Genomic DNA, 12484 nt, shown 5'->3' on the forward strand with positions numbered 1-12484 from the left:
GCTTGCATAACGGAATAATACTTGATAGCGAAGCCAGGACTAAAACTTTTGAAATATATTTAATAAAAGCAGTTGCTTAAAAAAACTACTTAAAATTCAATCCAAAAACGTTTTTGTTTTATTCAGTCGAATAAAACAAGTGACCGGAAGCTACAAAACCGGCACTGAACTGTATACCTTTTTGTGGCTCGTTGCGTGTGCCGATTGTGATATTAATTTCAGCACCTTCGATTTATGAATTCCAGTCATTTACAGCGTGACTTATTTTTAATCGATACATGCAATAAAAAATTCAAAGGGCTTGAATCCATTGTGAAGGAAATAATTCATTACCATCACCGAATAATATTATCAGCTGGGTTTCTTGTTCACTTAAATAGTTTGGAACTGAACATTGCAACAATGCGCTTTGGTCAGTGTGATTCTTCGTTCGTTAGAATCAACGTATTCATACGACACTTTAAACAACTTAGCCATTTCACGGCAAAACCAAAATCCTTTCTCTCACAAACTCTAAACCATAGTCAAATAGTGAATATGTTTTGAAATTTAACAGAAAGTGTTTCTTTCGTACGATATAAATTACGTAAATCAAAGACGAAATGAGTTTAAATCGACTTTCGACAAATTGCAATGGAATTTTATAAGAAATGTTTATGTCGATATAACATATCAAAGAAATTTTAGTTCCTCATACTAACTAAAACGTAAAAGTAGTAGTCAATTTAACAGTATAAAATAAAACTTATGTATCCTACACTCACCTGAAATTCCTTTATTAAGGAGATTATTGAAGGCTTCTTTTTTAGGTGATAGGTGAGGATTGTGTGGTGTGGTTGTGGGCCGCTCGTGGTGCGCCGGGGCGGAGGGCGGGCGCGGCACTGCACGCTCTTCGGGCGATCGCCGCGGTGGCGTCTTACTACGTCGTAAGTCTGATGATAAAGTCTGTGAAAAAAGTTATTTTTTTTAATATTACTGAATGTATTGTTCTTAAGCTCGTGATAGTAATTTATTAAAACAATTTAAGAATGTAAACAAATTAATTGCTAAGTTATAATAATATGATAGTTAAATTAATATAACGAAAATGAAATTTAAGAAATAACCAAAAGGAATCTGTTAATTTAATAAAGAAATTAAAGTTAAGCATATAGTACAAATGACTAAATAGTTATATTTATGGCTACGAGTATTGTATGTACTCATATTACACAATATTAATAATCAAAAATGGCGTCAAATATATGAATAAATGAATGAAATCAAGATGATCAATATCTTTCACGGTATCTAATCTAACAAAAGTCGAACCACTTAAAACAAATGGAGATCAAATGGAGATTCAAATTGGACACTTGTTCATTGCGTCAGTGTAGCAAACCGCTCACGAGTCGCACTGATTACGCTTGTTGGCCTACGTCTTGACCGCTACATGGCGAATCTTCGCATTTAATAAGGTTAACATGCAAACACTGACATAAATAAAAACTTATGACGTATTCTAAATACAGATAAAACAGCGTTTAATTACTGGTTAATTTTCTTTTAATTTATAATCTGTATTTTGTTTTATTAAATTTAAGAGTATTATGTGCTACTTTTATTAGCAGTCAGTACTCATCAAATTGTAATTAAAATATATATAATACCTTTTATTTTATAAAATATCGAAACATATTTTTTTTTATTTAATAATTTTCATATATGTCATTTATTATCTGTATTTCTATTACATTGTAACAAACGATTATTGCTTATAAAAATAACCCTTCGTACAAGTATAGCGACGAGGAAGCCAATAAGCATCATAGAATTGTCGATTCGCGCCACAGAACTGTCTAATATGGTATTGGAATTTGTAATGCCGTTTGACCCCTGTTAACCCAGATTACTGCTCGGCGCCTGATTCGTCCCCGAGCCTGATTGTGTTGTGACACAAACTGTAATGTATTATGTGTTAACTCTGCTGCAATCACGGCTGCTGGGCACAATTACAGAGGACACGTTCGCCGAACTTACGATTTATTTCGAGCGATTCGTATTCTGTTATTGACTAATCAATGATAAATAAAACGCTTACAGCTTCAATATCACACATTATCATTTAAAGTATACTAAGCTGTTTGATTTAATGTGTTATTTAATAAAAGTATATCACTATTTTTATATACATTTGATTAGTAGTGACGTGCAAATACTTGAACGTGTAATTGTAACGCACAATAATACTACTTCTTAAACCCGCCGCCATCTTTGGGCTGTAATATGTAAAATTCTTGTGCTTATAGTTGCACGAGCTTGCTTTCCATTTAAAACGAAACGACGTCCTCCTAATTGATTTCGGTAACAGTGACCATTTTCAGTCAACCGCACGGGTTATACTGCAGTCTATATCTCATCATACCAAGAATCAGATGGAATGGCTAATCTGATACGACCGGAAGAAAATCAGAAGCGGAACGGATTTTCGTTCTTATACCAAATAGTGACGCACAGAGTATTTTTGGCAGTATAACTGGTAAATGAGGGGGTGCCAAATCAGAAGGGTCTTAAGCACTGACCAAATTATTTTCATGTATAATTATTGTCATGATTTAATATTCTTGGAATATTTATCTTAATATTTACACTAAGTATATGTTCCCACGGTAATTTAAACTTTAAATTTTCTAATCGGCCGATGTAATTATCCTTCATTTAACAATATAAATATTACAATATAAATCACAGATAATAAATTTCCGGCAATCAGTGTTTATTTTCGAATATGTAACGTGGGAATTATTTACTTAATATTATTGATTTTATTTTATCATTATTGCTTTACTTAGACGAAGGGCAATTATTAAAATTACCTTAATATAGAAATTAAATACGGCTTTATCTATAAATGTTGTTTAGGTGTGATAAGTTAAACGATGCTGTTTTCTTCTTTCAAATGTCACAGCAATGGTGACAGAAAGAGAGCAACTGTTTAACTAAACACCCGCTAAACAAGTAATTTGCATGCTTATTAATGTTAAGCTCGTTGGAGTTAAGTATTAAATGTTAACATTTAATGTGATTGGCATATATATTTTATATAAACATATAGAATAAATGATACAAATTAGAAATTCATATGACGAATTTCCATTAATTCAATATCGGCTTTGAACATAAAAATAAGCATTTTTAAATAGGATAATTTGTAGAATAAAAAATTTATTACATATGTATATTATTCATTTTTTAATATTTTCTATTCTTAATTATGTTATATGATTAATGGATTCAAATTTATATAATCACCGCTGCGGAGAAGTTTCCTCGTATGCCGAATGGAACCGGCGGTCTTCGCCTTACATGTAAGTGTTCTATCCACTGAGCTGATTCAGCTTATGAGCTGACAATATTTTATTATTTCATATATATTGTTTTAATATAATAGACTATTAATGAGTATGAAAAATATATTTTTTGTTTTACAATTTAAAACTTCGATTCTTGCCCGTCATTTTATAATAGACATACTAAAACAATGATTAAAAAAATTAATAATAATACAAACAATATTATAATTAATTGCGTAAAATAGAATTACATGAATAAAACGAATTTATATTTTAAATGACGCGTAAGTAAATACTGTTTTAAAAATCAATGTATTTATTACTCATAATTGTTTCTATTAAATGGTAACATAAGGAAAACTTATTTCCTACAACATACTATATGAACATACTAGTTTGTTTTATTTCAAGTATATGTTTAAATTTAAGATATGCTTAAGTGATTATTTCTGTATAAAAATACAGTTTGTTCATTACAAAGGCGATAAGAATTCATTTTAAAAAAGCATAACTGGTCGTGCCATCGTCGTCACAAAAGTTAATATATTATGTAGATACGTATGTTCCTGTAATCTCTATATTATGACCATATTTATTTGTTAATGTACATTAATGAAAATTTTCATGTATCGACTGCATAAACATTTTAGAGGGCAATTCTAAAAAAAATATATGCTTAGTTCACCACGGAAAAGTTAGTTAAAAAAAGATCTTTAAATATTGTATTACAGTTTTAATAACTTTTTAAAAGTATAGGTTAGAATACATTTTATAAACTTTTTTTTTTTGTTAGAATGCAAAGTTAGTATTATATATTATGCAGTGTCGTGGGTACCCCAGACGAATCGCTTACAGAAACAAAACTGACCTAATCTATATATTTAGTCAAAAACATTACTGCCTTTGTAGTCATAACTAATTTTGACCGATAATGAGTTTTGACTGCAACGTGTATATAGGTATTTAAACAAAGTCTTCCTAACAGTCGCTAGACAAATAAAGCTCAACTACTGTCAGTTACCATAATCTATGAACGTCATGTAAGATCACATTAGTAATAATACATGTTTAATTATTTGTCAACTTATCTTCGAATGATATTATTATAATATAAAGTTAATTTTACACTGTCTATTAACAACTTTAAATTGATTTAGAATTTAAAATGATTACAAGAGACATTATAAACAAATATATTTTTTATTTATTATTAACTTTATTTTAAATCATTTTCATAATTCAAGGAGGATTGATGAGCAGTGTCATTTCAAGATACATGGGATACGTGCCCAGGGCTCCAATTGTCAATGGGCCTAAATGAATACTGACTGTATGGCTCTCTAGGTATCTTTTTAATTTGCTTATTAAAATCGAATAACAACATAATTAATATGGACGACTGGTGAAAGAATAAACATTACGAGAATAGTAACCTCCCAGAGAATCCCGCACGAAATGCTACATTGTACATTATGGACTAAAAACGACAGTCTACGTCAGAGATAGATATTTAAATTGCTCACAATTATTATTAAAAGAACACGTATACGTAGCAATAATAATCGTCTTTCCCCTAGTCATCTCTTGAATATTCAAATAGGAAAAAAATGAATGTACCAACGAGATAATAGTTCTAAGTAGCTGAATTGCTTTATTGTCATTAATACCAGTCGCAGTAACTGAAGCAAATCTCAAGGCATACAGATCAAAACATTTCCAGCTTATCTGATGAACACAAGCAACGTAATGGTGACATATAAGGCACCAAAACACGATAGTAACATTTACTATGGCATTAGGCGTTTTGTCTATCTGTGAGCCGCGATTAATTTATGTCCCATTTATTTGTACGAGATAACGTTTAGAAATACCTCGTATTTGTATATCATGTAAGCTTATCTTTTAATTCTTGAGCTGTCAACGTACGGGACTCGAGATTTTTCCACGTTTTAAAACGCACATACCTAAATAATATATACATATTATAAAATTAAATAATGCATAGTGTCTATATGATGTGTACAATAAATTGTGTGTTTTATTGAGAATCGATCTGTGTGGATATTAAGTGTTTGTTCATAAATGACGTGTGATATACGTGTGGGCGAAAATTTAGGCCATAAAAAGGAAACATATATGAATTAACATGTTTTGCACATATATTTTTTTTTCTTTTCTTATTTTCATCGAATTAGGTACTAGTTACCAGCCGACTTCGCCCATGTGTGAGTGGGGTCGGTGGTGCAGGTGTATAATAAGTACTCTATGTGCTATTTCAGACTATAATCTATCTCTGTGCAAAATAATAAACAAATATATAATACGACAGCCAATCGATAGCAAACAAAAAAAAGAAAATCGGTTGACAAACCGAGGGGGGGAAGTACTGAATTGTTTTATGTTTGGCTATTTATTCATCTATATTATAAATTTGAAAGTAACTCAGTATGTCTGTCTATCTGTCTGTAGAATGAAATTTGGTATCAGGTAAGTCTGAACTCCTACGAATTAAATATGACGCCTGACGACCAACCCCTAAAATACGAGCGGAACAGTGGGCGACAACTAGTTCAATATATATATTGATACGAGGAAGGATAGAGGTCTTAGAAGAAGTCATAAACGTTTATCTGGGTAACCAAAGTCCAAACTAACGAAATCGTAAGCGCATCTCGTATCCGTTAATAATATAATCGTTAATTTGTTTACATAGTAACAGGATTGATAATAGAATTGTTCGAAAGATAAAAAGTTAAAAAAAAAAACGGAGATTAAAAGTATTCATTGATGTAGTTCAACTGTTTCCTGATAATCTTATTTGTGTATTTTGTATTGGTTTAGATCAAGCAATACATTATTAAGTTACATCATTAATGAGAAGTTTTTATAAAAGTATTTTTAATTTTTAATAGAGGTTTTATTGTGATAATGTTATCTATGATATTTAATTTTTAAAAAAGTTTTGTATCTGAAGTGACTTATTCCATATAGATTTTTCAGTAATCGGCTGTAGCTCTACCCAGCCCAGCATTATCCACAACAGGCACCCGGGAGCAAAGAATTTCGTTACTATTTTCTTTCCCAAAAAAAAATTATAAGAAACCTTCTGGGACGGCTCATTGATAGTCCAAGATTACATGAGGCAACACTCTAACGCTTGGCGTCTGGTTTTTACCCCCTGAAGTCTGGTGTATATGTAATATAAGCCTAGAAGATTTGCATATATATATACATCTGTATGTTAATAAAACTTACGATATCAAATACTGTAATTGTTACATATTTAAAAATATTTGTATGAATTTTAATATCCGTCATCTACACGTGGTGACATCGAATGGAAGTGTTCATTACAATAATTATACGTCTTCATACAGTTGCCAGATAGTCGCGATAAGAAAAACAAATCACTAGCATCACTAGAGATACAATGTATTGTTTTGATGAATATTTTTAATCGACGACACCGCAATGACTTTGCTGTTTGTATGTTTGGTTGCACATAAAACTTATCCCGATCAATTTTGGATGGCAAATATTATGTTAGTCTTAAACCATACCGAATGGTGAAGGACGAACTTCAATTCATTCATATCTACAATTTGATCGGTTTTCATAAAAGCTGTATTAAGCATCAATTAATTTGATTATTTTTTTTTTATATGTAACAATGATTTTTTATATGTATATATATTTTTAACAATGATTTTTTAATATGACCATATTTTATTTTTAAAGAGATTTTTTTATTATTTTATACAAGCTTATTTCCATTGTAAATATATAAGTAGAATATTTTTTTAACAACTAGAGAAATTGACACATTGCCAGATCCTTCATGTGTGACGTCATCATCGTGGGTCTGCAAAACAGTTCTAAATCGGGATTTGTGTTTTTATTAGCGTACGATTTAATAGTTTACATTAGTGAGTTATCTCTATTGAGCTCTCGTCGTCACAAGTGCCATGGACGTGACCCTATTTTTTTTTCCATCAAAGATCGCGGCTTTACGGATAATATTCGATAAACTCAATGGTTATATTTAAAAGCAAATTTTTTTATGAAATATTACGCAATTCTTGAAGTAATAGAAATAAAAACGATAACCTGTCAAATCTCATCATATTTTGTGTAACTAACTAAATATTAGTTACATATATTATATAGATTAGCTTAATGTCGTCGAAATTGTTTATTTAATAAAAAAATAATCTAAACGAAAATATCGATATGTACGTATTAAGTAAGCTTCATTATATAATAATAAATATATTCTTCTTCTTAAAACTGATATACATATAATTTGTATACGGCTGATAAAAACATGTTGATATGTAGTTTGAAATATAACAATAAATTATGTTTAGGGAGGAATTAGGAAGGAGTAAAATTGTCTTTCGAATGTCAAATCAAATATGACAACGTATTTACATATGGTAACATTGATTTAATTTAATATAATTATAAATCTTATTCACTTAATTAGACAAAGATAACGAAGACACAAATTTTTCATATCCGAAACAATAAAATATTTAACCATACAATCACATTTATGAGGAAAAATATCTTGTCAGCAGAGCTATTCTGTAACAATTCACGTCGTATCTCACTCCTGATATTTTGTTACGTGTATCCTATGAATTTTATAATGATTATAATCAAAACCGCATATCACGTTCTGAAATTTCACGCTCGTGTTCTGCGGTGAGAATTGAGTTTATTCTTTCAGAATAGTTCTACAGATGTATTATGATGTATTGTCTTGTGTACTAAAGTTCCCAACACGATAGACATGTCAACACGTTGACAAGAGGTTGGTAAGAGATTTCGTCAATTTGTCCAAATCGATTTCGAAACCATGTTGTTAAGGACTGGACTACAAGACCCATTAGGTGAATTGACTCACATAGATTATATCCTTATTTAAATTCGTTATTTTTTTATATGAAGTATTAATTACTGCTTATAATAAGATAACCACCGCGCCGTGTGTGTTCGCGATAAACTAAAAACTGGGTTTTTTTACAGTTTTCACTAGTGGATGGAATGATCATGAGGAAGATTTAGGTGTATAATTCCTTAACATTTGGTGTAAATTTGCCAAAATATGTTGACCAATACAGATGTATATGATGTGACCGTTTTATGTTGATATTTATCCTACTCGTGCGAAATCCACTTTATATATATATATATTGTCCGGGTTGACATATGACTCCACTCCACCTGATGGTAAGAGGAATGGAGTCCAAATGCGAAGACGACTTGTACAGTCAGCAAGAAAGAGCTGCACTAGTCACCCTCGCCATGCTGGCCCGCAACTTGCTAATTTGGTAGCTAATCTAGAACCTTTGTTCTAGACTAGCTACCAAACCCCAAAAAATTGATGCCTTTGCATCAGTTCAGTACCTTTTTCTCATCTGTATGTAAATTTGCCTTTTTTTATTTGGTAGTGAAAATTGTAAAAAAGTGTAGTAAAATAAGTACTTAAAAATTTATTGTATCATAAAAATTCATACACAAACGTTTTCCTAAAAATTCTTTGATTATGGTTGAATTTGAACCAATGGGAACACTAGTATTTCTTAAAAGCTAAACGACCTTTCATTTTAAAGTTCATAGTGTTTTGTCAATATAAACCGTTTCTAACATCACAGTACGTATAAATGTTCAACGTATTGTTTACTGAGGTTCCCGATGCGGTAGCCGAGTCACATAATTTAATCCTAAAAAGAGTATTTAGAGATTTACTTAACCTTGTCGATTTAAGGATTTAATATCTTCCTACTAGCTCTTGTTGACGTTGCGGCATTTTTTTAGTAGGTTGAATGTCCTTTCATTATAATTATTTTAGTTTTTTAATACATGTAAGAGTAACTGCTGGAAGTAGTCTCACGACTTAGAGATACGTTTTGGAGTTTATTCAACTGCACTGATCTAATGCGAATTAAATTTTCTAACATCAATCTTCAGTAACAATCCATAGTCTATCAATTTTGCAATATCAGTTCTTCTGTATATACCTATATTTTTTTATATTATATTAGCTTGACACGGAATCTGTTAACGTGATCTTCACAAGTTTCAAAACTAATAAAATTATGACATTAAAATAATTTAATAGTTTGGTCCTAGTATCCTGGCCACGAGCGGCAGAATAAGAAAATAAAAATTAAAAGATTAATGGTTTCCCGTGTACCGTCATCCTAGTGTCATCGGTCATGTGTCAATTTTTTTTTATATTATAAGTTAAGAATTTTCATACCTTCTTCTGTCAATATATTATTTAAAAAAATATATAAAATAACAAAAGGAACTCGAATGTAAACATTTGAAAACTTTCTCACAAAACAACAGTTACGTATTCGCAATGTCTATTCCTATGCGAACCGTACCTGTCGTGGGCTTTCCTCATTATTCCAAGGGCATACATAGAACGGCTTGTCAAACATCCGTCGTAGTACGAGTAGGTAGCGAGTTGAATACTATAAGGCAGTGGGACAAAATAACCGACAAACGGACAGATTTTATTTTACGGACGATCAATGACTGTTAATAAAATTATGTAATTTGAGATTTTATTATTAAGATTTTTAAATGATCGATAAAGTTCATAGTAATAACATGTCTCTATGTTTATCTATGCAGAATGTGATATTTAAAAAGTATCTTATTTTAGAATCGGACTTAAAACTGTATAACAATTTAATCTAACAAATCACAACAATCTATTTATTCGTATATTCTGTGACTGATGATTCATAACAGCAAACGGTATGACGCTCACTAATGCCGTCCCGCCGTATACCGTGACGGCAAGTGACACGATGCTGCCTTATGCCGTTATGCCATTTTTCCTTTGGGTTCAAGCTTGATTCATACCAAATATAATCAAATCCTGCTCATTGATTTGGCCGTGAAAGTGTAACAGACAGACAGCCTTACTTTCGCATTTATAATATAAATATAGTTTATAAATTATAACAAAAACAATAAATTTCTATGATTCACATCTGCCGGTTGTCCCGCGACAGCCACGTATTTTTCTAAGAAACTGTCTTACATGTACTTTTTCCTTTTACGAGTCTATTAGTTTAATTAAACTAGACCAGTTCCATTTAGTAATATGATTTACACTGAATGAGATACGCAAGAAACTGAGCAATAAATTTTTAGCACTAAAATCAGTATGAACAATAATCAACATAAACTTTTTTATATAAATGTATTTCAGGGTCACAATTTCACAGTTGCATTCATTGCGTTGCCAACGATGAGACCTAAAATATTCTCTACAATCTAGTGTGACGCTATATTGTATATTTATGATTTTATATAAGATAAATCTTTAATTTAATTAATGACAATTAAAATATTTACACGTGCTTCCGTAATAATATTGAATATTTAACCCCAAGAATGATGCAGTGACTTCACTAAGTTGACAACTTGATGTAAAATGATTTAAATTACAAATAGATAAACTATTTTATGTTAATCATTCTAATTATAGTTATTCAATTGTTTTTTTTTATATTACGATTAATTATAAGAAGAATTAGAATCCCATATGTTTAATTATTATCGCTAAAATGTCGATGTTTTATTCTCAGTTCCCACATTCGATATATGAAAATAAATATTTACAACGGAAATGATCTTATCACGGTTTACATATTTCATCACTTTAAATCACAATACTTTAGTCAACTTAACGTTATAATTGTAACAAGACGAACAATTGAAAACAATTTAAAAACGTAGAAATTTTAAAATATCAATGTAACAAATATATAATTTCACATGAATAATGGAATTATATTCAAATAATCATTTCCGGCTTATAAATAAAATCTACACGTGTGGAATATTTATTTATTATGCCAGTTATGTTAATCTCGAATTAAGAGAACATCCTAATATACATCCTTCGAATAAAATCCATATTTTAATATTATAAATGCGAAAGTAACTCTGTCTGTCTGTCTGTCTGTCTCGCTTTCACGCCAAAACTACTGGGCCGATTTAAATGAAATTTGGTACACAAATAGTCTAGAGCCTGAGAAAAGACATAGGCTACTTTTTATTTTGAAAAAAGTGCTGTAAAGGGTTGAAAAGGTGGATGAAAGGTTGTAAGTTGTTGAAAGTATTGTCATTTTTAGAACTAGAAGCATAAAACTTATATTTTAGTCTACACTTATAAACTAACATATCATGACACCCACTAAGGAGCGAATTTTGGAAATTCTACCCTTAAAGGGGTGAAATATGGGTTGAACGTTTGTATGGAAGTCCGTAATTTTTTAAATTAGAAACATTTTTAAATTTTGGGATACTGATTAAAAAAGGAGTAGATATTTGTTTAAGTGTTTCTGCATATACTACCCTACGGGAGTGAAATAAGGGTTGAAAGTTTGTATAGAAGTCTATCTTTTTTTAGGATACAAACATGAAACTTTATTTATGGGATACTGATTAAAAATGAGTAAATACGTATTTAAGCGTTTTTTAATATTCTTCCTCTGAGTGGGTGAAATAAGGGATGAAAGTTTTTATGGAAGTCATTCATTTTTTAAAGTTAAAAATATGAAACTTTATTTTTGAGATACTAATTAAAAATGAGTTGATCCGAATTTAAGCGTTTTTGGATATTTTACGCCTAAGGAGAGAAATTAAGTAGACATTTCGAATATCGGATAGTCTGGAAGTTCCTCATTTTTTAAGTTAGAAGCATGAAACTTTATTAATGGGCTGCTGATTAAAAATGAGTAAATACGTATTTAATCGTTTCTTGATATTGTACGCCTAAAGGGAAAAAGTAGGAGTTGACATTTCGTATACAGGTTAGTCTGGAAGTCCGTCATTTTTAAGTTAGATGCCTGAAATTTTATTTTTAGGCTACTGATTAAAAATGAGTAGATACGTATTTAAGCGTTTCTTGATATTTTACGTCTAAAGGAAAAAATATGGGTTGAAATTTCGTATACAGGTTAGTCTGGAAGTCCGTCATTTTGAAGTTAAAAGCATGATATTTTATTTTTGGGCTACCGATTAAAATTGATTTGATTCGCATTTAAGCGTTTCTGGATATTTTACGCCTAAAGGGAGAAATAGAGTTTGACATTTCGCATACAGGTTAGTCTGGAAGT

General features: G+C 30.5%; 1 protein-coding gene across 1 annotated transcript in view; it reads right to left on the reverse strand.

Moving 5' to 3' along the window:
- LOC113401060 (homeobox protein dve-1) overlaps positions 1-12484 on the reverse strand; it is a 78509-nt gene that overhangs the window by 38062 nt on the left and 27963 nt on the right. Inside the window, exon 2 of the mRNA XM_026640780.2 lies at positions 765-945. Within this exon, the coding sequence (XP_026496565.1) occupies positions 765-945 (181 nt within the window). The remainder of the gene's footprint in view (positions 1-764; positions 946-12484) is intronic.

Source organism: Vanessa tameamea, chromosome 2 (assembly GCF_037043105.1).
Source record: "Vanessa tameamea isolate UH-Manoa-2023 chromosome 2, ilVanTame1 primary haplotype, whole genome shotgun sequence".
Lineage (NCBI taxonomy): Eukaryota > Metazoa > Arthropoda > Insecta > Lepidoptera > Nymphalidae > Vanessa > Vanessa tameamea.